The 26,741-nt window shown below is 38.5% G+C and overlaps 4 protein-coding genes and 3 pseudogenes across 4 annotated transcripts; 5 read left to right on the top strand and 2 right to left on the bottom strand.

The window, feature by feature from the left end:
* Positions 1-5,537: 5,537 nt before the first annotated feature.
* On the top strand, positions 5,538-6,739 carry LOC126610720 (uncharacterized; annotated as a pseudogene).
* Positions 6,740-8,647: 1,908 nt separating this feature from the next.
* LOC126612235 (phenolic glucoside malonyltransferase 2-like) lies at positions 8,648-10,295 on the top strand. Its single transcript, XM_050280615.1, has one exon. The coding sequence runs from the start codon at positions 8,656-8,658 to the stop codon at positions 10,084-10,086; it is 1,431 nt and encodes a 476-aa protein (XP_050136572.1). The 5' UTR covers positions 8,648-8,655; the 3' UTR covers positions 10,087-10,295.
* A 50-nt stretch (positions 10,296-10,345) lies between these two features.
* LOC126610719 (malonyl-CoA:anthocyanidin 5-O-glucoside-6''-O-malonyltransferase-like) lies at positions 10,346-11,652 on the top strand (annotated as a pseudogene).
* A 1,092-nt stretch (positions 11,653-12,744) lies between these two features.
* On the top strand, positions 12,745-14,811 carry LOC126612413 (probable endo-1,3(4)-beta-glucanase ARB_01444). Its single transcript, XM_050280813.1, has one exon. The coding sequence runs from the start codon at positions 12,745-12,747 to the stop codon at positions 14,797-14,799; it is 2,055 nt and encodes a 684-aa protein (XP_050136770.1). The 3' UTR covers positions 14,800-14,811.
* A 2,082-nt stretch (positions 14,812-16,893) lies between these two features.
* Positions 16,894-23,366, top strand: LOC126609850 (phenolic glucoside malonyltransferase 1-like; annotated as a pseudogene).
* Positions 19,608-20,413, bottom strand: LOC126609851 (stress-induced protein KIN2-like). The gene is made up of 3 exons (XM_050277783.1): positions 20,273-20,413; positions 20,105-20,173; positions 19,608-19,873 (listed from the first exon to the last, which is right to left on the bottom strand). The coding sequence occupies exons 1-3, from the start codon at positions 20,327-20,329 to the stop codon at positions 19,793-19,795; spliced, it is 207 nt and encodes a 68-aa protein (XP_050133740.1). The 5' UTR covers positions 20,330-20,413; the 3' UTR covers positions 19,608-19,792.
* A 359-nt stretch (positions 23,367-23,725) lies between the features above and the next one.
* Positions 23,726-24,515, bottom strand: LOC126609852 (stress-induced protein KIN2-like). Its single transcript, XM_050277784.1, has 3 exons — positions 24,372-24,515; positions 24,202-24,270; positions 23,726-23,991 (listed from the first exon to the last, which is right to left on the bottom strand). The coding sequence occupies exons 1-3, from the start codon at positions 24,426-24,428 to the stop codon at positions 23,911-23,913; spliced, it is 207 nt and encodes a 68-aa protein (XP_050133741.1). The 5' UTR covers positions 24,429-24,515; the 3' UTR covers positions 23,726-23,910.
* Between the last annotated feature and the right edge of the window lie 2,226 nt (positions 24,516-26,741).

Genomic DNA, 26,741 nt, shown 5'->3' with positions numbered 1-26,741 from the left:
AGAACTTCACTTTACTTTTGTCTGCCATTTGCAAAGGCTAATGCACCTGGACCTCAGCAAGAGACTAATAAATGCAGTGCGGTGAAAAAGAGAAAAAATAAAAGCAGAAAGCAAAAACAGAAAGAAAAATCAAGGAATAAACACCCTAGAATGATGTGATTTGCTTTTCTTGTTTTTGTATGATGTAATTTATTTTTCTTATTTTTCGGAGACATCTGTATAAACCCCATCAAAGGGTAATATGTATAAACCCCATCAGAGGGTAACTAAAAAAAAAAAAAAAAAAAAACAGCAAAGCCCAAAACAAATGGGCTAGCATGTTGTGGAGGGCGAAAGCCCATAATCCTGAAATAGCACCAACCAGGTGATCAAAATTACGCCCAGTACTCCACAATTATTCGGCAACCCACCTTTATTATCACCAACAAGGTGATCAAAAGTACGCCCAGTACTCCAAAATTATTCGGCAACCTGCCGCTATTACCACCAACCAGGTGATTAAAAGTACACCTAGTATTCCACAATTATTTGGCAACCTGCCGCTATTACCACCAACCAGGTGATGAAATGTACAACCCGTACTCTCATTCATGCCACCAACCAGGTGATGAAATGTATAATCCGTACTCTAATATCATTTGGCAACTTGCCACTCATACCACCAACCAGGTGAAGAAGGAACTCATCTTCATGAGCATGAGCACTACTTATATCAATCATACATAAACATTCATGAGCATCACTCATATCAATCATACGTAAACATTCATGAGCATCACTCATGTCAACATTCATGAGCATCACTCATGACAACATCCATGAGCATCACTCATGTCAATCAACATAAACATTCATGAGCATCATTCATGTCAATCAGCTTCAAAAGCTTCATTTACAAAGCTCTAGCTTCAAAAGCTTCATTTACAAAAGCTATAGCTTCAAAAGCTTCATTTACAGAGCTTTAGCTTCAAAGCTTCACTTGCACAGCTTCACCTACAAAGCTTTAGTGCAAGGTATACAAATACCACATCCGAACAACCGCCACTTCGGCCCATACATGGATTCAATTTGAAGTCTCCAGCCAATAGACTCTATTGACCGAAGACTTGGGGGACTACATTATGTACCATATATTGGGCCTCAACTGGGCCTTATGAAAAATTCTTGGGGGACTCTAGCCCATTATTCATGTACTGAGGAGCGAGCCCTTATTTTATAAAAGGAACTCCCTCACTTTCATTAGAGAGCACCCATTATTCATGTATTGAGGAACAAACCCTTATTTTATAAAAGGGACTCCCTCACCTTCATTAGAGAGCAACGCCGCCAGCTGAGCAACCGTCTCGCCGTGAGCATCACTTCGAACCCATATTTATGTATTGAGGAGCAAGCCCTTATTCTATAAAAGGAACTCCCTCACTTTCATTAGAGAGCATCAACTCTAGCTCATCATCCATGTATTGAGGAGTGAACCCTTATTCTCTAAAAGGGACTCCCTCACCTTCAAACGCTGTAAGCCGAGCTAACCAAGGCAACATAAGCCACGAGCCAAGCAGCCTCGCAGCGTGTGCTACTTCTAGTTGAGCGTCATTTCAGATTGAGCACTGCCTCATATCGAACATCAGTTCAAGACAACATCTAGTTACTTCGGCCCACACATGGACTGAATTTCAAGTCTCCAGCCAAAAGACTCTCTTGACTGAAGACTTGGGGGACTACTGTTTATACCATATTTAGGGCCTCGTATTTAGACCTCGTATAAATACTCGAGGGACTTAAATGTAATTATGTAATAAAGGAATGGGCAAATATGTAATTAGGGAATAAGCCCTTATTCTATAAAAAGACCTCCTCACCCTCACAAACCCTAAGCCTCCTCACATTCCCTAAGCTCTCTCTCCCTCTTCAACAGAGAAATATAATACAATCAGTGTGGACGTAGCCCAAACCTTGGGGTGAACCATGATAACTCTTGTGTCATTTACATTTTATGCAGATTCACGGTCGGATTTACGTTGTACCAAGACCTCCGGTTTTGTGCATCAACATAATTAATGGTCAAGATTGAATGATAACCTATCATCCAATCTAAATCGTTAATTTGTAACCTAGGTTTCCAAATTAGTTTCAGTTTCGGTCTCATTCTCTCACTCCCACGCCCACCTCTACACCGTCACTCCCTCGACTCCCTCGACTCTGACGACATCCCAGAGAACGCCCATCACCGCCGCCGCGACCAACATAACGGCACCACCACCACCACTCATCCAGTCATCCTCTGACCTCGACAACATTCGTTACTTCGCTGGCTACTGTAAGTCTACTGTCTAATTCTCCGAATTTTATTTTTGTTAGAGGATCAGTAGCATGAATAATAGGATTGATTAGAGACTAAATCCTTAGGTGGGAGTAATTTGATGAATGCATGAACATTTGGTGAAGAAATTGTGGATCTGTTTGGATGGGAGTGAGATTTCGGATTTGTGTTGTGATTTGGAGTGTTTGGTTATTGATTGGAATTTGGGATTGGGATTGGAATCGGGATTTCAATCTGAGTAGGCAATTTTGAATTTAATTGGAATTTGGATCAAAAACAAGAACTGCGTGTGTTTTTCTTATTTGGGGGTTTTTTTTTTCCTTCTAGTTTTTTGTTTTTTCTTCTAGTTTTGATTCAAGTAGTCTCCCTGCGTTTTTCAGACTTATGGCCATCGTTTTGATTCAAGTAGTCTCCATGCGTTTTGATTTCATGGAAATTCCTCTTCTCAGGTTTTATTCTGTATCCACATTGTGCAGACATTTTTGGTGTGGCAGCTGAGTTTTTCTGCCCTTCTCTTAGGGAGAACAAACACACTCAATCACATCAGATTGTTCATTGTTGGCTGCATACTCGTAGGCTCGTGGCTACAGGTGTAGCAGCGGCTGTTTCAACTTTCAAGGTACCTTGGCAGCGGCTGTTTATTCTCTCAGTGGAAGAGTCCTTGGTGGACTTCCTTCAGAGTGATACCATTACCAGGCATGTAAGATATACTCCTAAGTGGTATTAGCATTGCCATTTCTTATGAGATTAATTTTAGAGTAAAATATTAAAATTATATGGAGCAGGAGTGATGCAATTCTTTGTGGTATATCTAGGGTAAAACTGGAGTATTAGCTTTAGCATTGCCATTTCGTCTGTTTTTTTTCTTTCTTTCTTTTTCTGCTGATTGGAGTATAGTCTTGCTTTAGCATTGCCATTAAAGTGGGAACAAAACCTTGAAACTCCTTAAGCAACAAACAACATGTAATGTAGGGCAATTTACAGCAGTGAAATATGTAGTAACTTCCAAACTAGGTTTAATACTGGAAGTGAAGTCCAAGTTTTAACAAGTCCAAGTTTGAAAAAAATTAGCATAATTAAGTTTGTTAGTTAATTAAGTAACATCATGCAAATAATATGAAAAGTTGGCTGCAGCTGACTTTTTTGTTTTCAAAACTACAAGTCTTTAATTATGCTTAATTCCTTTGTCATTAACGTATGAAGTACTTTCTTCATAGGTTAGCTTTAAAAGATGTACAAATATTATATCCTAAATAAGCTGTGGACTAAAACGATGCAGTTTTGAATCTGTGCTCTCCCTATTTTTTGAAATATCTGCAAGTGTGGCACTGAATTATAAATAGAACTATATATGTATGTTTCGTTATGGTGGTAAAAAGAAGTGTTAAATAACATGATATATATGTCATCTATTTTTCTCTCTTTATTTGATTAATGAATATACTTCCATTATTTAATTTTTATAGATTTCTTTTTACATTATGTCTCAAAGTCAAAGTATCCCTAGTACTAATGTAGCATCATATATGGCTACATCACCATGTCCTCCACAACCACCAACACAAGCACAACCCACACAGTCAAAATCATCAATGCCTCCCCCAAAAAAAGAAAAGCACCACCTATTCCAAAGACAAAACAACCAACTATATTAGCTTCACTAGAGAGATCTTCTTCTGAGAGATCTTGGGTTTGGGATCATGTCACTAAGTGTACCGTCTCGGAAATACAAGAAGTAGAAAACGATGGAAAGAAAGAGATGGCGGAGGTACAAGTATTGAAGGCTAAGTATAACCATTGAACTGCCTTTTTGCATGTGATACTAGTGGGGGTGGAACTAGTACTTACATTAAACATATCAATAAACATTGCAAGTCATATAAACCAATTGATGAGTTGCAAAAGGTTCTAGGCAGTTTTGGACCTTCTGGGAACGTTAAAAATATGCTTGTTGCTAAAGGATGAAGCCAAGAAGAGGCAGTGGAAGGTATTGTTGAGTATATTGTGATCGACGATGTAGCTTTTAGTTGTGTGGAGAGTGAGGGGTTTAGGCGGATGATGTGCAAAGTTCAGCCTAAATTGCATGTTCCATCTTGGAGAACTATTGTGAAGAATTTATTCAATATGTATGATACCATGAAAGATCAGTTAAAAAAAGAGATACACAAGCATAGAGTTAGCTTGACTACTGATACATGGACAAGTGTGCAAAATTTGAACTATATGGTGCCAATTGCTCATTTTGTGGATGATGAATGGATATGTACAAAAGGATTCTAAACTTTTGTTTGATTTCAAGTCATGAAGGCAAATAAATAGGAAAGCTGATTGAGCAATGTTTAGTTGATTGGGAGATTGAAAAGGTGATGTGTATCTTAGTTGATAATGCATCGGCTAATAAGGTGGCAATTGAGTATGTTGTTCGTAAAATGCAGAAATGACCTCATAGTAAAATGATTATGAATGGCAAGTTTATGCATGTGAGGTGCTTAGCTCATATTATCAACTTGGTAGTGAAAGATGGGTTGAAAATATTAGATACAAGTGTGGATGCTCTTAGAAATGCCGTGCAGTTTGTGAGATCAAGTCCCCGAAAGTTTAGTTATTTCAAGAAATGTGTGGAGAATGAGAAGTTGGATAGTAGGGGTCTAGTTGTTATGGATGTGCCTACTAGGTGGAATAGCACATACATGATGCTAGAATCTTGCTTGAAGTTTTAAAAAGCATTTGAAAGGATGTACGAAGATGATGAAGCCAATATATACTCCACCCATTTCAGGGAAAAGGTGCTTAATGATGAAGGAGAAGAAGTGGCGAGTAAAGGGAGGGTTTGACCACCTAAGGAGGAAGATTGAGATGGTGCAAAAATGTTCGTGGAATTTTTGAAGGTCTTCTATCTTGTAACTTTGAAAGTTAGTGCAAGCTGTTCATGATGTCGTTGCTGTGGAGAATGAGATTGAAAATCTTTTTTTTGCCTGAATATATGCAAACAGAAGGAACTGTAGAGTTGTTGCTATGTGATATGGCAATGAGCATGAGAGCCAAATATCGAAAGTATTTTGGTTCAATTGAGTCCCTGAATCAAATATTTGTAGTTGCCCTTGTCTGAGACCCAAGGTTCAAATTGAGGCACTACATGCACTTGTGTAGAAAGCAATTACAGCTTCTTGAAGAAGAGATTGAACATAAAAGTAATGAAGTGAAAACATTGTTGAAGGCGATGTGTGATGAATATGCTCACTAAGCTTTCGGTTCACAAACACAACAAAAGGAGAGAGAAGATTTAGTTGTTGACACTACTTGTTCAAGGGTAAAACAATCATCTTCTAGTGTGCCAACAGAAAATCCAATGATATTTAGTCAAATGATGGATGATTGGGAGAAGGAAATAGAAGACACCGAGGATATTGTGTTTGCACATGAGGTGGATATGTATCTCCTTGACACTCTAGAGAAAGCACAACATGGCTCACCATTTTACATTTTGAAATGGTGGAAGTTGAAAGGGAGGAGCACATATCCCACACTTGCTTTGATAGTAAAAGATGTATTGCCAATTCAAGTGCCAACAGTTGCCAGTGAGAGTGCATTTAGTGCAGGAAAGAGAGTAATTGACCCCTTTAAATCATCTCTCCTTCCTCAAGCAGTGGAGTCATTGATATATCTCCAAAACTGGTTAAGAAGTGAACAAATTAGCAATATTGAGTATAAAGCAAGTTCGGTGGAGCTTGAATTTTATCAAGAGTATGAAGAAGGTAATTATTTTGTTTTAGTTTGGTTTATAACTTTATATTAATTGTTTTACAATTAACGTGCTTCTTTTGTTCTTTGTTGTAGAATATAAAAGAAGAAGAGCAAATATTATATCTACAAGTTCAACCATCTCACCAAGTGTTCCTGAAATTGAAGCTCCTCCTCAAATAACTCGAACGAATAAAGGAAAAGGAATTGCGGTAATATTTTAAACTCAAATGAATAAACTTTAAATTTCAATGATTCAATGAGGATAATATGTATTGGACGTTAAAAATGTCATGTTTATAAACTCTATATTCTATTTTTCATTACATATTCAATGAGGAATGTTGTTGGAACTTGGATGTTGGCTGTGGTTTTGTATGTTAATGTGGAATTTATTGCGGATGTCATCCTTATGTTATTTTGGATTATTTGATTTTGGACTTCGGAATTTGGATGTCTTGGACTTTCGGATATTTTGTATGTTGATTTGATATTTAGATGTCTCTTGGATGTTATTTTGAATGTCTCGGATTTAATGTATCGAACAATGTTGGACTTTGTATTTGGTTTTCAATATGTGCAAATGTGAATCTGCTGGGCCTGGGAATGAATTTGAATTTGTGCAAATGTGAATGAGTGACTGTGAATCTGCAGGGGTTGGGAATGTGCAAATGTGAATGAGTGAATCTGTTGGGGCTAGGATGTGCAAATGTTACCTTTTTTTGTTTTTTTGTTTATATATATATAACAAAAAAAAACAAAAAAAAACAAAAACCAAAGACCCGTGGACTGTGCCGGGTTAGGTCCAGTTCCTACATTAGAATCTGCTATCCCTGGCCTGGCCCGGCCCATGCCCATGCCTACTCTTTCCTTCTCATTTTCTAAAAAAAATTGTTCATACACACAAAGTGTGTAGGCAAATGCTAGTTTTTATTTAAAAAAAAACATAAATGAAGCAATAAATTTTGGCATATTGGGTGGAAGGAAAATATTAACAATATGTCAAATTACCAATTCAGCCATCAAATTGAAATTTAATGTTCTTAATTTGACATCTCCCAAGATGCCAAGTCTTTAAAACTGTACAATTCTATGGAAATACCTTCAAAAAAAATTAAAATTCATTATTGAATACCTAACTCTTTTTTTAGTACATTGATATTTTTACACTAGGGGATGATGAGTTTGGCTAAGCCACACAATGAGCAACCTAATTTGGTATCGAATTTGCCATCCCTAATGTAAAAATATCGACGTACTAAAAAAAAAAAGAAAAAAGAAGGTTAGGTATTCAATAATGAATTTAAAATTTTTTTCAATCTTGAATACCCAACTTAAGTCTGTAAGGGGGCGTTTGTTGCACCTCCTTAAGAGGGACTGGCTTGGACCGTCTTAAGCAAGACTATAATCCCATGTTTGGTAAGTTGTTGGACTAACATAAGTGGGACTCGCCTCGACTACGAGTCCCGCCGCACTTCACTAAAGCCGTTTATCTAATCCCAAGCTTTCGCTTGGTATTAACAGGGACTAGAAAGGAAATGAGGCCTACGTCCAATTCCCAATTTTTGCTTGCTAAACCCAAACACCCAGTCCCTCTGCGCTCCACCTTTTTCTCCGGCGCCGTCACCATAGCCAGGCTATCACCGTAAGCCTAGGGAGGACGACGACTGCCGCTGCAGGAAAACTTCGATTGATTTGGCGGTGTGGGTTTAATTTTGAGCACCAACCATGGCGTCCTCCTCGAGGCCTCAAGCGCTCCGCTAGGAAGATGCGCTGGCAAGTTTGTTGCTTTCTTCTGCAAGAGCGATTGACGTCGATTTGCAAAAATTGACGACGCCTCTGTAAATTGAAAAAAAAAATTGGGATTTTTCTGTGTTTGGTTTGAAGAGAAATAAATTAAAAGAAGAGAAGGTTTGAATTGAAGCGAAAGAAAATGAAATGAAGAGAAAGTATGGGTTTGATTTTTCTGAGTTTGATTTTTAATGGGAATGGGAGCAATCTGGCATGCCAAGAACAGGAAACGTATGAAAGAAAGAAAGAAGAGAAGTAGAGAGACAGGGGAGAGAGGGAGTCAAATTAAAAAAGTGTGTATAATAATAATAAATTATTAAAAAAATGAATTAAAAAATGACAGAAAAATATTTGATCTACAAAAATAATTGAGTCCGTGATTTAGTCCAACACTGCACCAAACGCTTCACTAAGTTAATCCAGCTTAGTCTAGTCTAAGACAATCCAGCTTAGTCCTTGAAGCTAGTCCAGTCCGAGATAGTCCGGCGCAACAAACGGCCCCTAAAACTCTAGAAAAGTCTTAAATTGAATAACCTCTGTAGTGTATATTTATAGCCACTAGTGTCCTTACTTATTTATAGAAAAGTCTTAAATTCAATAATGAATTTTAAAATTTTTTCAATCTAAGTCTAGAAAAGCCTTAAATTGAATACCCAAGAAAAGTCTAAAAAAGAAGGTTAGGTATTCAATAATGAATTTTAAAACTCTAGAAAAGTCTTAAATTGAATAACCTCTGTAGTGTATATTTATAGCCACTAGTGTCCTTACTTAAACTGCACACAATATAAGCTTCTCTTCCATCTCCAATGGCAAAACCAGGCTCAGTCAAAGTAGTAGAGGTTTGCCGTGTAGCTCCGAAACCAAGCTCGCAGCCGGACTCTGCCCACCCGGATGATCTGTCTCTTCCTCTCACCTTCTTTGACCTCCGTTGGCTAAGGTTTCCACCCCCTCAAATCCTTTTCTTCTACGAAATATCTTCATTCGACACATCATACTTCTTCGATTCCATACTTCCGAACCTCAAAACCTCGCTTTCCGCCACCCTCCAGCATTTTGTACCTCTAGCAGGAAACCTCACCTGGCCTCAAGACTCCTCCAAACCCCTTCTCAGTTACGTTTTAGGCGATGCAGTTTCTCTCACAATCGCTGAATCTGATGCTGATTTCCACCGTCTAACTTCAAGCAACAACTTTGACATTAAAGCCAAAGAGTACCATCCTCTTGTACCCCAATTGGCAGTGTCTCATGAAAAAGCTGCGGTGTTGGCGTTGCAAATAACCGTCTTTCCCAATAGCTGTTTTTCAATTGGATCAGCGATGCACCATGTTGTCCTAGATGGCTTATCTGCATTCTCATTTTTTAACTTATGGGGTTACCTATGCAAACATGGAGGAGGGGGAGGAGAAGGGTCGCCATCTTCACCAAGTTATGACAGAAAGCTCATCAAGGACCCTGCAGGGCTCCAAGCAATCTACTTAAACGAGTGGTTAAGATTGGGTGGTCCAAACAATAGAAGCTTAATGCCTTTGGAGGTTAAAGGTTCAGGAGACTCAATTCGAGGCACCTTTGAATTCACAATCGCGAAAATCCAAATGCTAAGACATTCAGTGATGGCAGCTATGATGGCGAAGGAGAAGAAGAAACAAGCTAATCATGATTCGAAACAATTGCATTTGTCAACATTTTCGCTAGCATGCGCCTATACATGGGTTTGCTTAGTCAGGGCAGAGGATACCAAAACAGATAAAGTACTTTTTGCCATTAACGTGGACTGCAGGCCACGCTTAGACCCTCCTCTCCCGGTAACCTATTTTGGGAATTGTGTTGCAGCACATCGAGCAGTTGCGGAAACAAAGGACCTATTGGGAGAAGATGGCCTGTTTGTGGCCTTGAAAGCAATCAGTGAAGTGATCAAAAGTTTGGACAAGACCCTTTTGGATGGGGCAGAGACTTGGGTTTCAAGAATGCTCAATACACGGCAGAGTAGTAGTACTGATAGAGTAATTCCCATTTCCGGTTCACACCGGCTAGACTTTTATGGTGCAGCTGATTTCGGATGGGGAAGACCGAAGAAGCACGAGATAGTTTCGATAGATGGGTCAGGGGCGATATCTTTGCAAGAGAGCAAGAATGGTGATGGTGGTGTTGAGGTTGGCTTGGTTTTGGAAAAACATTGTATGGAGGCCTTTGCTTCTCTATTTGCTAATGGTCTTGAAGACATGCGAAGCCTTGTGTAGTTGGTTTCAGCACAAGTGTGCTTTTTCCTTGATTTTTAGTATGTGTTGCATTGTGATTTGCGCTTAAGTAGAAATTATTTTCGATACTGCTAGGAATAAAAAAAAATGAATAACTTACCATGAAACATTGGCGCTACAGAAAAAAATATCATTGAAATTATTAACTGCTGTTGCATTTTTAACATCAAATAAACATTATAATTTTCATTGGTGTACTTACTTAAACTGCACACTAAATTAAGCTTCTTTTCCATCTCCGATGGCAAAAGCAGTCTCGGTCGAAGTAGTTGAGGTTTGAAGTGTAGTTCCGAAACCAAGCTCGCAGCCGGACTCCACCCACCCAGAGGATCTGTCTCTTCCTCTCACCTTCTTTGACCTCCGCTGGCTAAGGTTTCCACCTCTCAAAGTCTTTACTTTACGAAATGCCTTCATTCGACACATCACACTTCTTCGGTTCCATACTTCTGAAACTTAAAAACTCGCTTTCCGCCACCCTCCAACATTGTGTCCCTCAAACCCCTTCTCAGTTATATCAAAGGCAACGCAATTTCGCTCACAATCACTGAGTCTGGTTCTGATTTCCACCTTCTAATTTCAGGTAACAACTTTGACATTGAAGCCAAAGAGTACCACCCTCTTGTTCCCCAACTGGCAGTGTGAAAAATCTGGTGCTGGCATTGCAAATACCCACCTTTCCCAAAGGCGGTTTTTCGATTAGATTAGCCATGCACCATGCCGTCCTTGAGGGCTTACCTGCAATCTCTTTTTTCAAATTTGGGGTCACCTATGCAAACATGGAGGAGGAGAAGGAGGAGGACCGCCACCTTTGACAAATTACTATAGAAAGGTCATTAAGGACCCTGCCGGACTCCAAGGAATCTACTCAAACGAGTGGTTGAGATTGGATGGTCCAAACAATAGAAGCTTAATGCCTTTGGGGGTTACAGGTCCAGGAGACTCAATTCGAGGCACCTTCGAGTACACTCGCGCAAAATTTGAAACGTTAAGGCGGTCAGTGATGAAGACTGTGATGGCAAAGAATAAGAAACAAGCCGATCATTCAAAACTATTGCATTTGTCGACATTTTCACTAACATGCGCCTATACATGGGTTTGCTTAGTCAGGTGTGAGGAGACCAGAACAAAGTATTTTTCATCATTCATGTGGACTGCCGGTCGCGCTTAGACCCTCCTCTACCGCCAACCTACTTCATCGAAAGACATCAAACAGTTGCAAAAACAAAATACCTATTGGGCGAAGATGGGATGTTTGTGGCCTTGAATGCAACTAGTGCCGTTATAAAAACTTTTAAGAAAACCCTTTTGGAGGTGTCAGAGACAGGTGTCAAGAATGTTCAATACACTGCAGCTCCGTGCTGAAGAATAATCCCCACGACAGATGCGACATGCAGGATATCTTTTCAGGATAGCAACAATGGTGATGGTGGTGTTGAGGTTGGGTTGGTACTGAAAAAACATTACATGGAGGCTTTTGCTTCTCTACTTGCTAAGGGTCTTGAAGATGAGTGTCTACAGTCTTCGTTGTTTTTATGTGTCACACTATGATTTGCAGTTAAGTAGTAATGGGTTCTAATTCATTTGCATATAAAAAATAAACGACGTGCTATTTATTATTGAGACATTCATAAAAAAGTCCATTCTTCTGATTGAAAAATATCAAACACTCTTGAAACATTGGTGCTATGGTAGAAAACAAGCGAAATCATTAGCTTATGTTCTCTAAACAGTAAGTGATTACATGATCAGACTTTACTCCTTCAAATGACAGCTTTTATATAATTCCATGAGAAAATTTCCAATAGAGATTTTTTGTTGGGGGAAGAATATGAACTAGGTTTTTGGAGAAGAAGATAAACGATGACAAAATATTAGGGTTTGTGAGGGTGTAATTAAATAGAAATCTTATCTTAGGTTTCAAAATATATCATTTTCTACTTTACAATATATACTAGAACTCAATTTTTTGTTAAAACGGACGGTTGTAATTTAATCTGGGGGCCATGGTTATGCAAAACAAGATTCATTGGCATCATGACAGCGCGGAAAAATGTGTATGGACCTAAATTATTGGAGTAGGATTCTCCCCCTTCTATACTCTGACACTTACATTCCCCTCAATCACTTTCTTTTTTGTCTTTCGTTCTCTATAAAAAAGTCAACAAAAGATATTGATGTGGCTTAATTACGATCGTTCAAGTAAGTGGGGATTAGAAGGGAGAAGAATTTGGAGAGGAGAGAATCACACTCCCAAAATATTTCCATGTAATTAAGGTTTGATATTTGAAGTATGAGGAAGAATATCAGACAGATTTGGGAAAATTTAATTTCCTATCCTTTGGATATAATTTAGATAAGGTGGCTGCTAAATATAAAAGGCAAGAAGAACCAAGAAAAACTAAGCCGAGGATCGGTATCAAATTCCATTATGAAATCAAAACAACCTTGTTTCTTATGTTTTCAAAACGAGGAGGTACCAAAACCGATATTATTGCTCAGAAAAGCAAAAATCTTACAAGATTTTCTCAACTTCCCCACGTAAACATGGAAACCCTTAAAAAATGGAAACACATCCGAACCAGGCTATGATTAAATGGCCGATTGAAATGCGTTTATTCACAGCAATTTTACGACCAAATCATGGCAAACATTTGCTCTCTTGCTCTCGTTGTGTATGCAGTCTGTTTTTCCGTCTTGATTCCGCTGGCCACCTCCCAACCATTCCTCTTCCCGGAAGCTCAATCCACCATCGTCCCCAACCCTTCAACCTTCTTCGCCCCAAACCTCCTCTCATCTCCACTCCCTACCAACTCTTTCTTCCAAAACTTTGTTCTCAACAATGGTGACCAACCTGAGTATATCCATCCCTACACCATCAAATCATCCAACTCCTCCCTATCTCTCGCTTACCCGTCTTTCTCCTACACCTCTACCGTCATATCCACAACTCCGTTTCAACCCGACCTCACCATATCTGGCTCGAAAACCACCACCATCCCAGATCCAAACAACGACCACCATGTAGTCTCCGACTTCAATGATCTCAGTGTGACATTGGACTTTCCCTCCTCCAACCTCCGCTTCTTCCTCATCCGTGGAAGCCCCTATCTCACATGCTTTGTTTCTCAACCCACACCGGTTTCTATATCAACCTCTCATACAATTGTATCGTCATCATCCGCGAGTGGCTCAAACACCAAGTTCATCATCAAGCTTGGAAACGGTCAGACATGGCTAATATACACATCCTCCCCAACTGATTTAACTGCCAGCGGCGCATCGTCATTAACTTTTAACAATTTTTCTGGGAACATTCGAGTTGCTGTTATGCCAGATGCTGATCCCAAATCCGAGGCAATTCTTGACCAATTCAGTTCTTCTTACCCAACTTCCGGTGCAGCTGTGCTCGAAAACTCCAATACTTTGACATATAAATGGGAAAAGACAGGTGGAGATTTGCTCATTCTAGCTCATCCTCTCCATCTTATGCTTCTGTCAAATGCTACTGTTTTGCAAGATTTTAAATACAAAAGCATTGATGGAAATTTGGTTGGCGTTGTTGGTGATACGTGGGTTTTAAACTCGAAGCCTATTCCGGTCACTTGGAATTCTATTGGAGGTGTCAAAATAGATTTGTTCCCTGAAATCATTTCTGCACTTCGTCGAGATGTAGACGCTCTTAGTTCAACAGAATTATCTGCTGCATCATATTTTTATGGGAAACTAGTTGCTAAAGCAGCAAGGCTGGCTTTGATTGCCGAGGAGGTAGCTTGTCCCGATGTGATCCCGGCGATTAGGACATTCTTGGCAGAGAAAATCCAGCCGTGGCTGGATGGTACTTTTAGTGGCAATGGATTTTTGTATGATAAAAAGTGGGGTGGACTTGTTACCAAACAAGGATCAACTGATAAAGGTGCCGATTTTGGGTTTGGTCTTTATTCCGATCACCATTACCATCTGGGGTACTTTGTTTATGGTATTTCAGTGCTAGCAAAGATTGACCCTGCATGGGGGGAGAAGTACAAGCCTCAAGCTTATTCACTCCTGGCAGATTATCTCAACAAGGACAAGCAATCGAATCCAAATTATACGCGTCTGAGATGTTTTGATCTTTATAAATTGCACTCGTGGGCAGGAGGAGTGACGGAATTCGCAGATGGGAGGAATCAAGAGAGCACGAGTGAGGCGGTCAATGCTTACTATGCAGCTGCTTTGATGGGGAAAGCGTATAATGATCCGCAACTTGAGGCCACCGGTTCATTGCTTACCACATTGGAAATTCAGGCAGCGCAAATGTGGTGGCATGTGAGAGAGGGAGGAGAGAATCAAACTTACGAGCAAGATTTTGCAAAAGAAAATCGGGTCGTGGGAGTTCTATGGTCGACCAAGAGAGACAGCGGACTTTGGTTTGCTGCTGCAGAGGCAAAAGAAATTAGACTTGGAATTCAAGTGATTCCTATTTCACCAATCACTGAGGTGTTGTTCTCCGATACTGGCTTTCCTAGCGAGCTGGTGAATTGGGCATTGCCGGCGCTCGGTAGAACCGGAGTCACGGAAGCCTGGAAAGGGTTTGTGTATGCATTACAAGGGTTGTACGACAAAGCAGGCGCTTTGGAGAAGATTAAGAGCTTGACTGGTTTCGACGATGGAAACTCCCTTAGTAATCTTTTGTGGTGGATTCATAGTAGGTCATGAAGTTTTCTATGAGTTCATATTTCCTTGTTTTTGTTACAAGTAGTATCGCTGAGTTTATATAACTAAATAAATAAAAATAATTTCAGTACAACATATTGTATATTTTTCATCTAAACTTACCTTCTCGTGTTTTAATACAAAAAATTGTAGCGTTGTTGATGTAAAACAACATTTTTTTCATCTGATTGTAACTTACTATTTGTAAGGAACAACTTAGATAGACAAAAAAAAATGGAATTCAATAGCGAATCTAAGGGATATAAATGAGAGAAGTTTTTCTATGTACTCAATATAAGCAGGTACACCACGTATCATGATATAACCGGAAAGTAGTTATATATATATTTTTTTGTTTCTTCCTACTTATATTATGACACATGATGTATCCATTGTGTTCCAAGTACCTCAAAAAATATCTCAATGAATGATTTCTCTAAATCTTCATGTCATGGATAATAGGATACGGGTTCCTTTCTTGAATAACGTTGTCTTTTCCCTAAGGGGCATAGTGACAGATGATTAGAGGTAAGTGGTGGATTGCTCTAGTAGATAGATCTTCTTCTTCAACTCCCTGCATCCCAAGTTCGAACTCCACTCTCTTTAACTTAGATAAATTTAATGTAGATTATATATTATTTGTCAAAGAAAGAAACGTATAATTAGAGAATTTTAATCAAAAGCTTCTACAATACTTTTCTCTAATAAAAAAACCTTTAGTTAACTTTATTATTGAGGACACAAACAAACACAAAAATAAAACCTCAAGCATACAACTCCGCTCCTAAACCCTTTGATAAAGAAAAGTTTATCTTAATAAAAAAAAGAAGGGAATTTTAACGAAAAGCTCCCGGTACTGTTCACTTTAACGAAAAACCACATTTTTACACTAAAAAGTCAATTCTGGTATTCACTTTACCCTTTATTTTGTCTTTATCATTAAAACTCAAAGTTTTTAAGCCTTTTTCATTAGTTTTCCTAAAAAAAAATAGAAAAAGTAAGTTTAATTATATATAAGAATAATGCTTGTGTCCTTCTACGAAGACATATTTGTTCTCCACTTACGATTAATGAACTTTTACTGCCTAAACATTATATTGGTAATCACTCATTCTTTTGATCATCATCTAAATATTATATCTACAAAAAAAATCATTCAATTTGAAGATCGTTTAGTGATCATCCATATATGTTAAATCATTCAACAATTTCAATAACAAGTAGCATTTTCATGATGAACTATCGATTTGTTTTTATGTATACAAATGAATGAAAGATTTTCAAATTGAATAACTTTTTGCATATGTTATTTTTAGATGAAGATAAAAAGAATGAACGGTTTTGATTATGATGTACGAACAGTAAAAATTTGTTAATTGTAAATGGAGGGACAAGTAAGTCCCCATAAGAGGACATGACACGTTGGTCATATGCCCCTCTTTATAAATTAAAATTGAGAATATTGTCTTGTTTAAAAAACTTTTTTTTTTTTTTTGAGATTCCTTCCTCCACAAGGTAATGTTCAAGTGGCCGTATTCAATCCATATTTTTGAAAAGTTTGAACGTTTCAATGACTATTATACACTCTGACTTTGATAGAATTTTATAGACTTTTCTATTGAGTTAAAAAAAATTAGACTTTTGTGTGAGCGCATGCTTTGTAGAGTTCAATAAATTCAATAGAAAGTTCTATGCATGTCTATAAGACATGTCTATAATATGTATAAAAATCATTGAAAACTTGCAAAGACTAGGAAAGTATGTTACTTGACTTCAATGTTACTTATAATTTAATGTTAGCTTTAACCTTTATGGTTAATTTTCATAATGTTTAATATTTTATTTTCAAGTACAATTATTCACTTTCTATATTATTTAGTGATATGTGACATTGAATAAAAATCTTGTTGCTCAAACGAAGTCTATAAAAAGCATATAATACTTACACCCCTTAAAATTCATTATTGAATACCTCAAAACTTTAAGTCTTTAAAACTCTACAAGAGTCCTAAGTGAATACACCTCCTAAGTGTGTGTATATAGCCATTAGGGTCCTCACTTAAGCTGTACACGAAATTAAGCTTCTTTCCATCTCCAATGGAAGAACCAGCCTCAGTCAAAGTAGTTGAGGTTTGTAACATAGCTCCGAATACCAAGCTCCCCGGACTCGGCCGCCCCGGAGGATTTGTCTCTTCCTCTAACCTTCTTTGATATCCGCTGGCTAAGGTTTCCACCACCTCAACTCCTTTCTACAAAGAGGAAATGGGAGGAATGGTCCCTGAACTATGCTCGAATTGTAGATTTGGTCCCTAAACTAAAAAATCATTAGATTTGGTCCCTGAACTTAACAAAATGTATAGCATTGGTCCCTCTATACTAACACCGTGAGATTTTCCGTTAGTTTGATGACGTGGTCTTTGTGGGCTCCATATTTTTGTTCACTAAATGCCATGTGGCTTAAAAATTCAAAATAAAAATAAATACAAACATAGAAAAAGAAAAAAAATAAAAAAGTAAAAGTTATCTCTCTCTCTCTCCCGTCTTCCCTTCTGCCTCGCCTCCTCCAAACCCCAGCCACACGCCATTGATTCTGGTGCTTCCGTTTTTTTTAGATTTCATTTTTAGTTTTATTTTCTCTTAAGATTTTCTTGAATTTTTTGTCTAGTTCTTCGCCGACGTCGCCGATTTCAACTGGGTCCGGATTAGAGTTGGGATTGCGGATCTAGATCGGGATATTTGAATAACGGTGTACCAGTCAGGTGGGTTTTGATCGGTGACGGCAAGGAAAGAAGATGGAATGTTGCCGACCTCACCACCGCCGAGCGCCGTCTCTGGGTGATCACCACGCCGACTTCACCACCGCCGAGCGCCGCCTCCTCCAAATTCCAGAAAGCTCCAAGAAACCATGGCGTCGGACTTCTTGGTCTCCCTCGCCGCCATCCTCTTCGCTCTCTCTCTCCTTCCCAGGAGCACCTCGCTGTTCACCACCTAGCCATGATCCGCGCTCTGACTCGACGCCTCCGACCCAGCCATGATCCGCGCCTACCTCCTCTCCTTCTCCCTCAAGGCGTGCTCGATCGATGCGACCTCCCTCTCCGTCGCAGTTCGTCGTCGCAGAAGGGAAGAAGGGAAGACGGGAGAGAGAGAGAGAGAGATAACTTTTACTTTTTTATTTTTTTTTCTTTTTCTATGTTTGTATTTATTTTTATTTTGAATTTTTAAGCCACATGGCATTTAGTGAACAAAAATATGGAGCCCACAAAGACCACGTCATCAAACTAACGGAAAATCTCACGGTGTTAGTATAGAGGGACCAATGCTATACATTTTGTTAAGTTCAGGGATCAAATCTAATGATTTTTTAGTTTAGGGACCAAATCTACAATTCGAGCATAGACCATTCCTCCCATTTCCTCTTCTACAAAATACCTTCATTCGACACATCACACTTCTTCGATTCCATACTTCCAAAACTGAAAACCTCTCTATCCATCGCACTCTTACACTTTGTCCCTCTAGCAGGAAACCTCACCTGGCCTCAATACTCCTCCAAACCCCTTCTCAGTTGTGTCACAGGCGATGCAGTTTCGCTCACAATCGCTGAATCTGATACTGATTTCCACCGTCTAACTTCAAGCAACAACTTTGACATTAAAGCCAAAGAGTACCATCCTCTTGTACTCCAATTGGCAGTGTCTCATGAAAAAGCTGCGGTGCTGGCATTGCAAATAACCGTCTTTCCCAATAGCTGTTTTCAATTGGATCTGCCCGCACCATGTTGTCCTAGATGGCTTATCTGCATTTTCATTTTTTAACTTATGGGGTTACCCATGCAAACATGGAGGAGGGGAAGGAGAAGGATCGCCACCCTCACCAAGTTATGACAGAAAGGTCATCACGGACCCTGCAGGGCTCCAAGCAATCTACTTAAACGAGTGGTTAAGATTGGGCGGTCCAAACAATAGAAGCTTAATGCCTTTGGAGATTTCAGGAGACTCAATTCGAGGCACATTCGAATTCACAGGCGCGAAAATCCAAATGCTGAGACGTTCAGTGATGGCAGCTATGATGGCGGAGGAGAAGAAGAAACAAGCTGATCATGATTCGAAACTATTGCATTTGTCAACATTTTCGCTAACATGCGCCTACACATGGGGTTGCTTCGTGAGGGCAGGATACCAAAACAGATAAAGTACTTTGCCGTTAGCATGGACCGCAGGCCACGCTTAGACCCTCCTCTCCGGGTTACCTATTTTGGGAATTGTGTTGCAGCACATCGAGCAGTTGCGGAAACAAAGGACCTATTGGGAGAAGATGGCCTGTTTCTGGCCTTGAAAGCAATCAGTGAAGTGATAAAAAGTTTGGACAAGACCCTTTTGGATGGGGCAGAGACTTGGGTTTCAAGAATGCTCAACACACTGCAGACAGTAGTACTGATAGAATAATTCCAATTTCTGGTTCACACCGGTTTGATTTTTATGGTGCAGCTGATTTCGGATGGGGAAGACCGACGAAGCACGAGATGTTTCGATAGATGGGACAGGAGCGATACCTTTTCAAGAGAGCAAGAATGGTGATGGTTGTGTTGAGGTTGGCTTGGTTTTGGAAAAACATTGTAGGGAGGCTTTTGGTTCTCTATTTGCTAATCGTCTTGAAGACATTTGAAGCCATATGTAGTTGGTTTCAACACAAATGTCTTTTTTCCTTGGTTTTTTGTATGTGTTGCATTGTGATTTGCAGTTAAGTAGAAATGATTCTCGATATCAATTTGGAATAAAAATAAATAAATAACCACTCTGAAACATTGGTGCTAGAGAAACAATATCATTGAGATTATTAGCAAAATGTTCTCTGAACAATAAGTGGTTGCATGATCAGACCTTGTTCTTGCTTCAAACAGCAAGTTTAAGTAAAAGATCGACCAAAAAAGAAAAAATCACAAAACAAAAACGGGAACTCGAAATTTTGGAGGAATTGGACGGATGAGATCCCCATCTCAGCTTCTTTTGTTGGCGCCAACTGCATCCTTGACGGAGTCAGCTGCTCCCTGAGCCTTCTCCATCATTTGCTGACCAGCCTGCAAAAACACATATGCAATTACAACATGCATATGCAACGAGTAATAAGCAAAGACGTATGTAATTTATTAAGGGACAGACTGTCGATACAGTGTCAATAAGGTGTTGATGTTATTGCACATAACATGTCAATAACAGAACGTATTGACATGTAATTCATACAAAATCATCCCTTAACAAAAAACGGACATAATGTATGTGGAATCAACAAAAGAATAAGAAGTTCAAACCCCCTGGGCTGATTCCTTGGCAGATTGGGCAGCATTGCTCATTTGGTCCATCATGCCACTGGCCTTTTCCTGTATATCAAAATTGCAGAACACATGATCATGAACCACCAAAATGACCAACAAACTTTTAACCAAATTGCTTTTCTAGACAGCTGCTTTTAGACTCACTTGAGCTTGGCCCTTGGCCTGGCCAGCTTGGTGGCTCATGTTCTGGGATTGGTTCATCTTGATGAAGTAATTCTCTTTCTACACAAACACACACAAGAAAATTTGAGACAGCTGAAAAGTGCGTACAACTTTTTTTTTTATGATGAAATGTTGAAGTTAGTGGGTGGGATTTTATAGCTTCTTCAGTTCCATTAATTGCTTGACACGTGTTGAGCAAAGTTTGGAGTTAAAGCCTAAAGACCAGGGTTGCTTTGATTAAGGTTTGAGTCATTCTCTCATGACAAAGCTAATTAGTTACAAATTTAGAGCATTGTGTTGGCAGGCTAAATTGTGGCTAATTTATCGACGTTGAGTTGAATATATGGAGCTTTCAAAGTAAAATAAAATGTCACATTTCCATGCAGAATTTAATTAGTAATGGCAAAAACAAGAGAGAGCGTCATTTCAGATTAGTTAAGTTGGTTTAGTTTCATGTCCAAGGCTCGATTCTCTCTATATGTAATTTTTTTTTTAAAGGAAGGAGAGTATGGTTTTGTTTCTTCATAGATTACAAGGAAGTCCTATTTGTGCTTCTCAAGTGTCTCACTCTTATTTTTTGCTAGTTAAAACATGTCCCGCATCAAAAACCTAAGTTAAATTCTCTTAAATGTTATATGGTTTTGCTATTTTGATTGCATCGATACATTATGTAATAAACTTAACACTTAAGCTTCGTTTGACAGCTCGAACTTAGTTGGATAGGATAATAAGTGCATTGGATTATAATGACTATTCTTTCAGTCATTAAGTAGATTAAAAGGAAAACTAATGAAAAATGGCTTGAAAACTTTGAGTTTTAATGATAAGGACAAAATAAAGGGTAAAGTGAATAATATCATGATTGACTTTTTAGTGTAAAAGTGTGGTTTAACTTTTTAGGGTAAAAATGTGATTTTTCGTTAAAGTAAACAGTACCAGGAGTTTTTCGTTAACGTTCCCTAGATTAAAAGGCTGATTATTTATACTGTCCGGATAAGAGTCTCTGGACTTAAAAAAATAATAAATGAACACCAGCAACAACCTCCTTCCACAGCAAAGCCCTACCCACACTGCCTGCCATGAATATGAAGCTATTACAGCAAGCCAACACGCACATGAACACAACATGACAAGCCATATTTAGTGTTTCTTTATATTTTCTATTTCAAATTTAATTTTCATCCCTAAAAACTTGCCATAAGGGTTTCTGGAAAAAATAAATTAAAAACGTTTGCCGTAAAATGCAGAAAAATCTCGCCTAATTTGTATTCAACCTAAATTATACAGTCAATTAAACAACCCAGAGAGAGAAGAATACTAATCAAAGAAATTGTAGAAACGAAAAAGAAAATTGAGGTAATGATTGTTGAGAATGAATTCCACATTAATGAGATAAAGGACATTGCATGTGCTTATAAGTAGTTATACTAGTCTCCATATTGTCAATCAGTTTTATTGTGGAATCTCAACTTTTTTCATGGTAACAGAATAGATTGTCCTCGTGTGAAGTCAAACGGCCACACGCACTTCACGTCACCCTGTTGTGTTATCTACGTGTTAGGCTTGTAAATTCGCCACACGTGAGGGGGTATATTGAGAATGAATCTCACATTAATAAGAAAATTGCCCTTACATGTGCTTACAAATAGTTTGGCCCAGAGAGCGAGGGAGAGAAAAAAGTTGCATACTTGCATGATAAATTCACACTCTACAATTTGAATGGAAGTTGCGTGATTTTGGTAAAAGAAATGAAATAATTATTGCTTGATCGATTCATTGGAGTGTGTTCCTCCCTTATTGTTCTTGACGACGTAGGTGATGGTAGTTTCGCGGAGTGACTGAGAAGTCGTTACCGCCTCGTCAAGATGGAGATGATTTGTCAAGGAGCAAATGCGTGAAACCGAAGAGAGAAACAAGCTTGTTTTCGGTTAGCCCCTAGACTAATTATACTAGCTTTTCGGGGGTTCTAATTATCTTGTAGCAGCCATATAAAATTTGATTGACCCGTTAATTAAGCGGGTGGTTTTTAAGTATGAAAGTACACCAAACAGCTGTTTTCGTATTCTTAATCTTATTCAATGCTTTATACAGCAGGCAAAATGAGGCTTTAGTAAATTGTACAAGTGCTGATTTAATAGATTGTCTTTGAAACTTTAACATTACATGTCAAACGAGGCCTTAATGAATTGTGAAAGTGCTTAACTTAGATAAGTAGTGCATTAGACTGTCTTTGGAACTTCCATTTTCAGGACATTTTTCTTAGTCTCTCCGATTACGTGCGAGAGAGAGAAAGATGATGGAGGACACGAAACACTGACGTGGACGTTTTATCATTACCCAATAATCTAGGAGCCACTAATTAATCTAACATACGATACGTTTAGATTTTCGAACAAGGTGCATATATAACATGTTATATATTAGCAAGACACTAAGAAAAATAAAACACTTTCCTTCAATGTTATAATCATGTGATGTTCCACCTCCTATTTTGAACACAGTGAAAAATCTCTCAAATACTTCATAGAGTGTGTTTGTCATGCTCGACAGCTTTAGCTATTATACAACACTAAACACTCAATTATGGATGGATAAGAGTAGAAACTTAAGCTTCATAAGAACAATAAAAGGTCGTACCCAGTGCACAAGGCTCCATCTTTACGCAGGGTCTGGGAGAGGTGAATGTCGGCTAGCCTTACCCCCATTTATGGAGAGGCTGCTCCCAAGTCTCGAACCCGAGACCTACCGCTCATGGGCGAAGAACAATAATTATATATATTTATACATTTGATTTTGTATTAAAAAAATAATTATATATATTTATACACACTGCAGACCAGTAGTATTGATAGAATAATTCCCATTTCCGGTTCACACCGTTGATTTTTATGGTGCAGCTGATTTCGGATGGGGAAGACTGACGAAGCACGAGATAGTTTCGATAGATGGGACAGGAGCGATACCTTATCAAGCGAGCAAGAATGGTGATGGTGGTGTTAAGGTTGGCTTGGTTTTGGAAAAACATTGTATGGAGGCTTTTGGTTCTCTATTTGCTAAACGTCTTGAAGACATTTGAAGCCATATGTAAAGCTGGTTTGGTATTACTGTGCTTTGAAAAAAAAACTGCTTCTACTGTGATGTGAGAATAAACTTATTTTTTCTGCTTCACCTTTTCAGCTTTTTTTCATCCAAAACTGTGAAAATAATCTGTTTTTAAGTGTTTACCGAACATATTTTTGAGCTCAGCTTTTTTTTATACCCACTTTTTATAAAAGCACATCAGTACCAAACCAGTACGTAGTTGGTTTCAACACAAATGTCTTTTTTCCTTGGTTTTTTGTATGCGTTGCATTGTGATTTGCAGTTAAGTAGAAATGATTCTCCATATCAATTTGGAATAAAAGTAAATAAATAACCACTTTGAAACATTGGTGCTAGAGAAACAATATCATTGAGATTATTAGCAAAATGTTCTCTGAACAGTAAGTGGTTGCATGATCAGAACTTGTTCTTGCTTCAAACAGCAAGTTTAAGTAAAAGATGGACCAAAAAAGAAAGAATCACAAAACAAAAACGGGAACACGAAATTTTGGAGGAATTGGACTGATGAGATCCCCATCTCAGCTTCTTTTGTTGGCGCCAACTGCATCCTTGACGGAGTCAGCTGCTCCCTGAGCCTTCTCCATCATTTGCTGACCAGCCTGCAAAAACACATGCATATGCAACGAGTAATAAGCAAAGACGTAATTAATTTATTAAGGGACAGACTGTCGATACAATGTCGATAAGGTGTTGATGTTATTGCACATAACATGTCAAAACGTATTGACATGTAATTCATACAAAATCATCCCTTAACAAAAATGGGACATAATGTACGTGGAATTAACAAAAGAATAAGAAGTTCAAACCCCTTGGGCTGATTCCTTGGCAGATTGGGCAGCATTGCCCATTTGGTCCATCATGCCACTGGCCTTTTCCTGTATATCAAAATTGCAAAAACACATGATCATGAACCACCAAAACGACCAACAAACTATTGACCAAAATTGCTTTTCTAGACAGCTGCTTCTAGACTCACTTGAGCTTGGCCCTTGGCCTGGCCAGCTTGGTGGCTCATGTTCTGGGATTGGTTCATCTTGATGAAGTAATTCTCTTTCTACACAAACACACACAAGAAAATTTGAGGCAGCTGAAAAGTGCGTACAACTTTTTTTTGATGATGAAATGTGGAAGTTAGTGAGTGGGATTTTATAGCTTCTTCAGTTCCATTCATTGCTTGACACGTGTTGAGCAAAGTTTGGAGTTAAAGCCTAAAGACCAGGGTTGCTTTGATTAAGGTTTGAATCATTCTCTCATAACAAAGCTAATTAGTTACAAATTTAGAGCATTGTGTTGGCAGGCTAAATTGTGGCTAATTTATCGATGTTGAGTTGAACATATGGAGCTTTCAAAGTAAAATAAAATGTCACATTTCCATACAGAATTCAATTAGTAATGGCAAAAACAAGAGAGAGTGTCATTTCAGGTTAGTTAAGTTAGTTTAGTTTTAGATCCAAGGCACGATTCAAAAACCTAAGTTAAATTCTCTTTAACGTTATATGGTTTTGCTATTTTGATTGCATCGATACATTTTGTAATAAACTTAACACTTAAGCTTCGTTTGACAGCTCGAACTATACTCACTATTTTAGTTGGATAGGATAATATGTGCATCGGATTATAATGACTATTCTTCCAGTCATTAAGTAGATTAAATAGAAAACTAATGAAAATTACTTGAAAACTCTGAGTTTTAACGATAAGAACAAAATAAAGGATTGACTTTTTATTGTAAAAATGTGGTTTAAGTTTTTAGGGTAAAAATGTGATTTTTCATTAAAGTAAATAGTACTGAAAGCTTTTCGTTAAAGTTTCGTAAATTAAAATGCTGATTATTTATATTGTCCGGACAAGAGTCTCTGGACTTTAAAAATAAATAAATAAACACCTGCAACAACCTCCTTCCACAGCAAAGGCCCCACCCACACTGCCTGGCATGAATATGAAGCTATTACAGCAAGCCAACACGCACATGAACACAACATGACAAGCCATATCTAGTGTTTCTTTATATTTTCTATTTCAAATTTAATTTTCATCCCTAAAAACTTGCCATAAGGGTTTCTGGAAAAAATAAATTATAAACGTTTGCGTAAAATGCAAAAAAATCTTGCCTAATTTGTATTCAACCTAAATTATACAGTCAATTAAACAACCCAGACAAAGAAGAATACTTATCAAAGAAATTGTAGAAACGAAAAAGAATATTGAGGTATTGATTGTTGAGAATCAATTTCACATTGATGAGATAAAAGACTTTGCATGTGCTTATAAGTAGTTGCGCTACTTTCCATATTGCCAATTAGTTTTTGTTTGGGCCAAAAAATATTGTTTTGGGCCGAGTTAGATCTTTTTCGGCCCAGTGTTGGATAGGCCGAGTTTAGATTTTTTTTCCGGCCCAGAAGTCGTGTACAGGTGTCATTGGGAGATATTCAGCCCATGGGCCGCGCGGTCGAAGTTGGCCATATCCTATCAGAAATTGGGAATGTGGACGAATCCTGTTATGAGAAGGAGTTTTGACGGGATCAGAATGCTGAGATTGAATACGGTCTGATAACGAGTTATGTTCAAAGTCCTAGTAGGAATAGGATTGGCCGAGATAAGGTTGGATCATGAGAATGAGTTCTAATCCGAGAGTGATTGGAATTCAATACAGGTTGGCTGCTATAAATAGGGAGGGAAGACATCGAAACAAGCCCCTCCAATTCAACACACAAATTGCCTTGCGCATTCTCTCGCTTTACGCGAAACCTCTCAACAACCTTGAGATTTTTTTGTTTTCCTCTTTTCACCGATGCACCTTCAGTTTGGATAAACAGCATTGTGAAGGCAACCAGCGAACTCTTCAGTTTGGATAAACAACACTGTTGCTGTAGAATCAGCCGACTGTGAAGCATCTTCAGTTTGGATAAATAGCACTGCGACAGGGCCGACCGGTTATCTATCCAAGTCTCGGTCGAGAAGGACTTTCGAATCCTTATCGGCAGAGGTCATCTCGTTAGCCTTCTCGGTGAAGCGAGGTGTAAAAGTTATTATACTCGGTACATTGAACGCCGAGTCATTTATGATTGGTTATTCGCAAGTAGGATTTAGAGTTCGGCATTCTGACGGCCGAACCACTTTCACAATCAAGACGTATATTCGTTTTGAATATTTGTGTCCCTATACTCTGGTGTCGATTCGGCGTGCTTATACTTTCACAAATATAATCACAGTGACCGAATCTGGCGCCGACGATTTGTGAACTTCGCAGAACTAGTAGCTTTGTCTTCAAGCTCTAGAACCCGAATGCTGAAAGTGTTCCTTCCTCGGCTACAGTCGCAAGATCAAGAAGTCAGCAGCACACCCA

The sequence above is a fragment of the Malus sylvestris genome, chromosome 17 (genome assembly GCF_916048215.2).
Source record: "Malus sylvestris chromosome 17, drMalSylv7.2, whole genome shotgun sequence".
In the NCBI taxonomy this organism is placed as follows: domain Eukaryota; kingdom Viridiplantae; phylum Streptophyta; class Magnoliopsida; order Rosales; family Rosaceae; genus Malus; species Malus sylvestris.
This window is presented reverse-complemented; position numbering and strand designations above follow the sequence as displayed.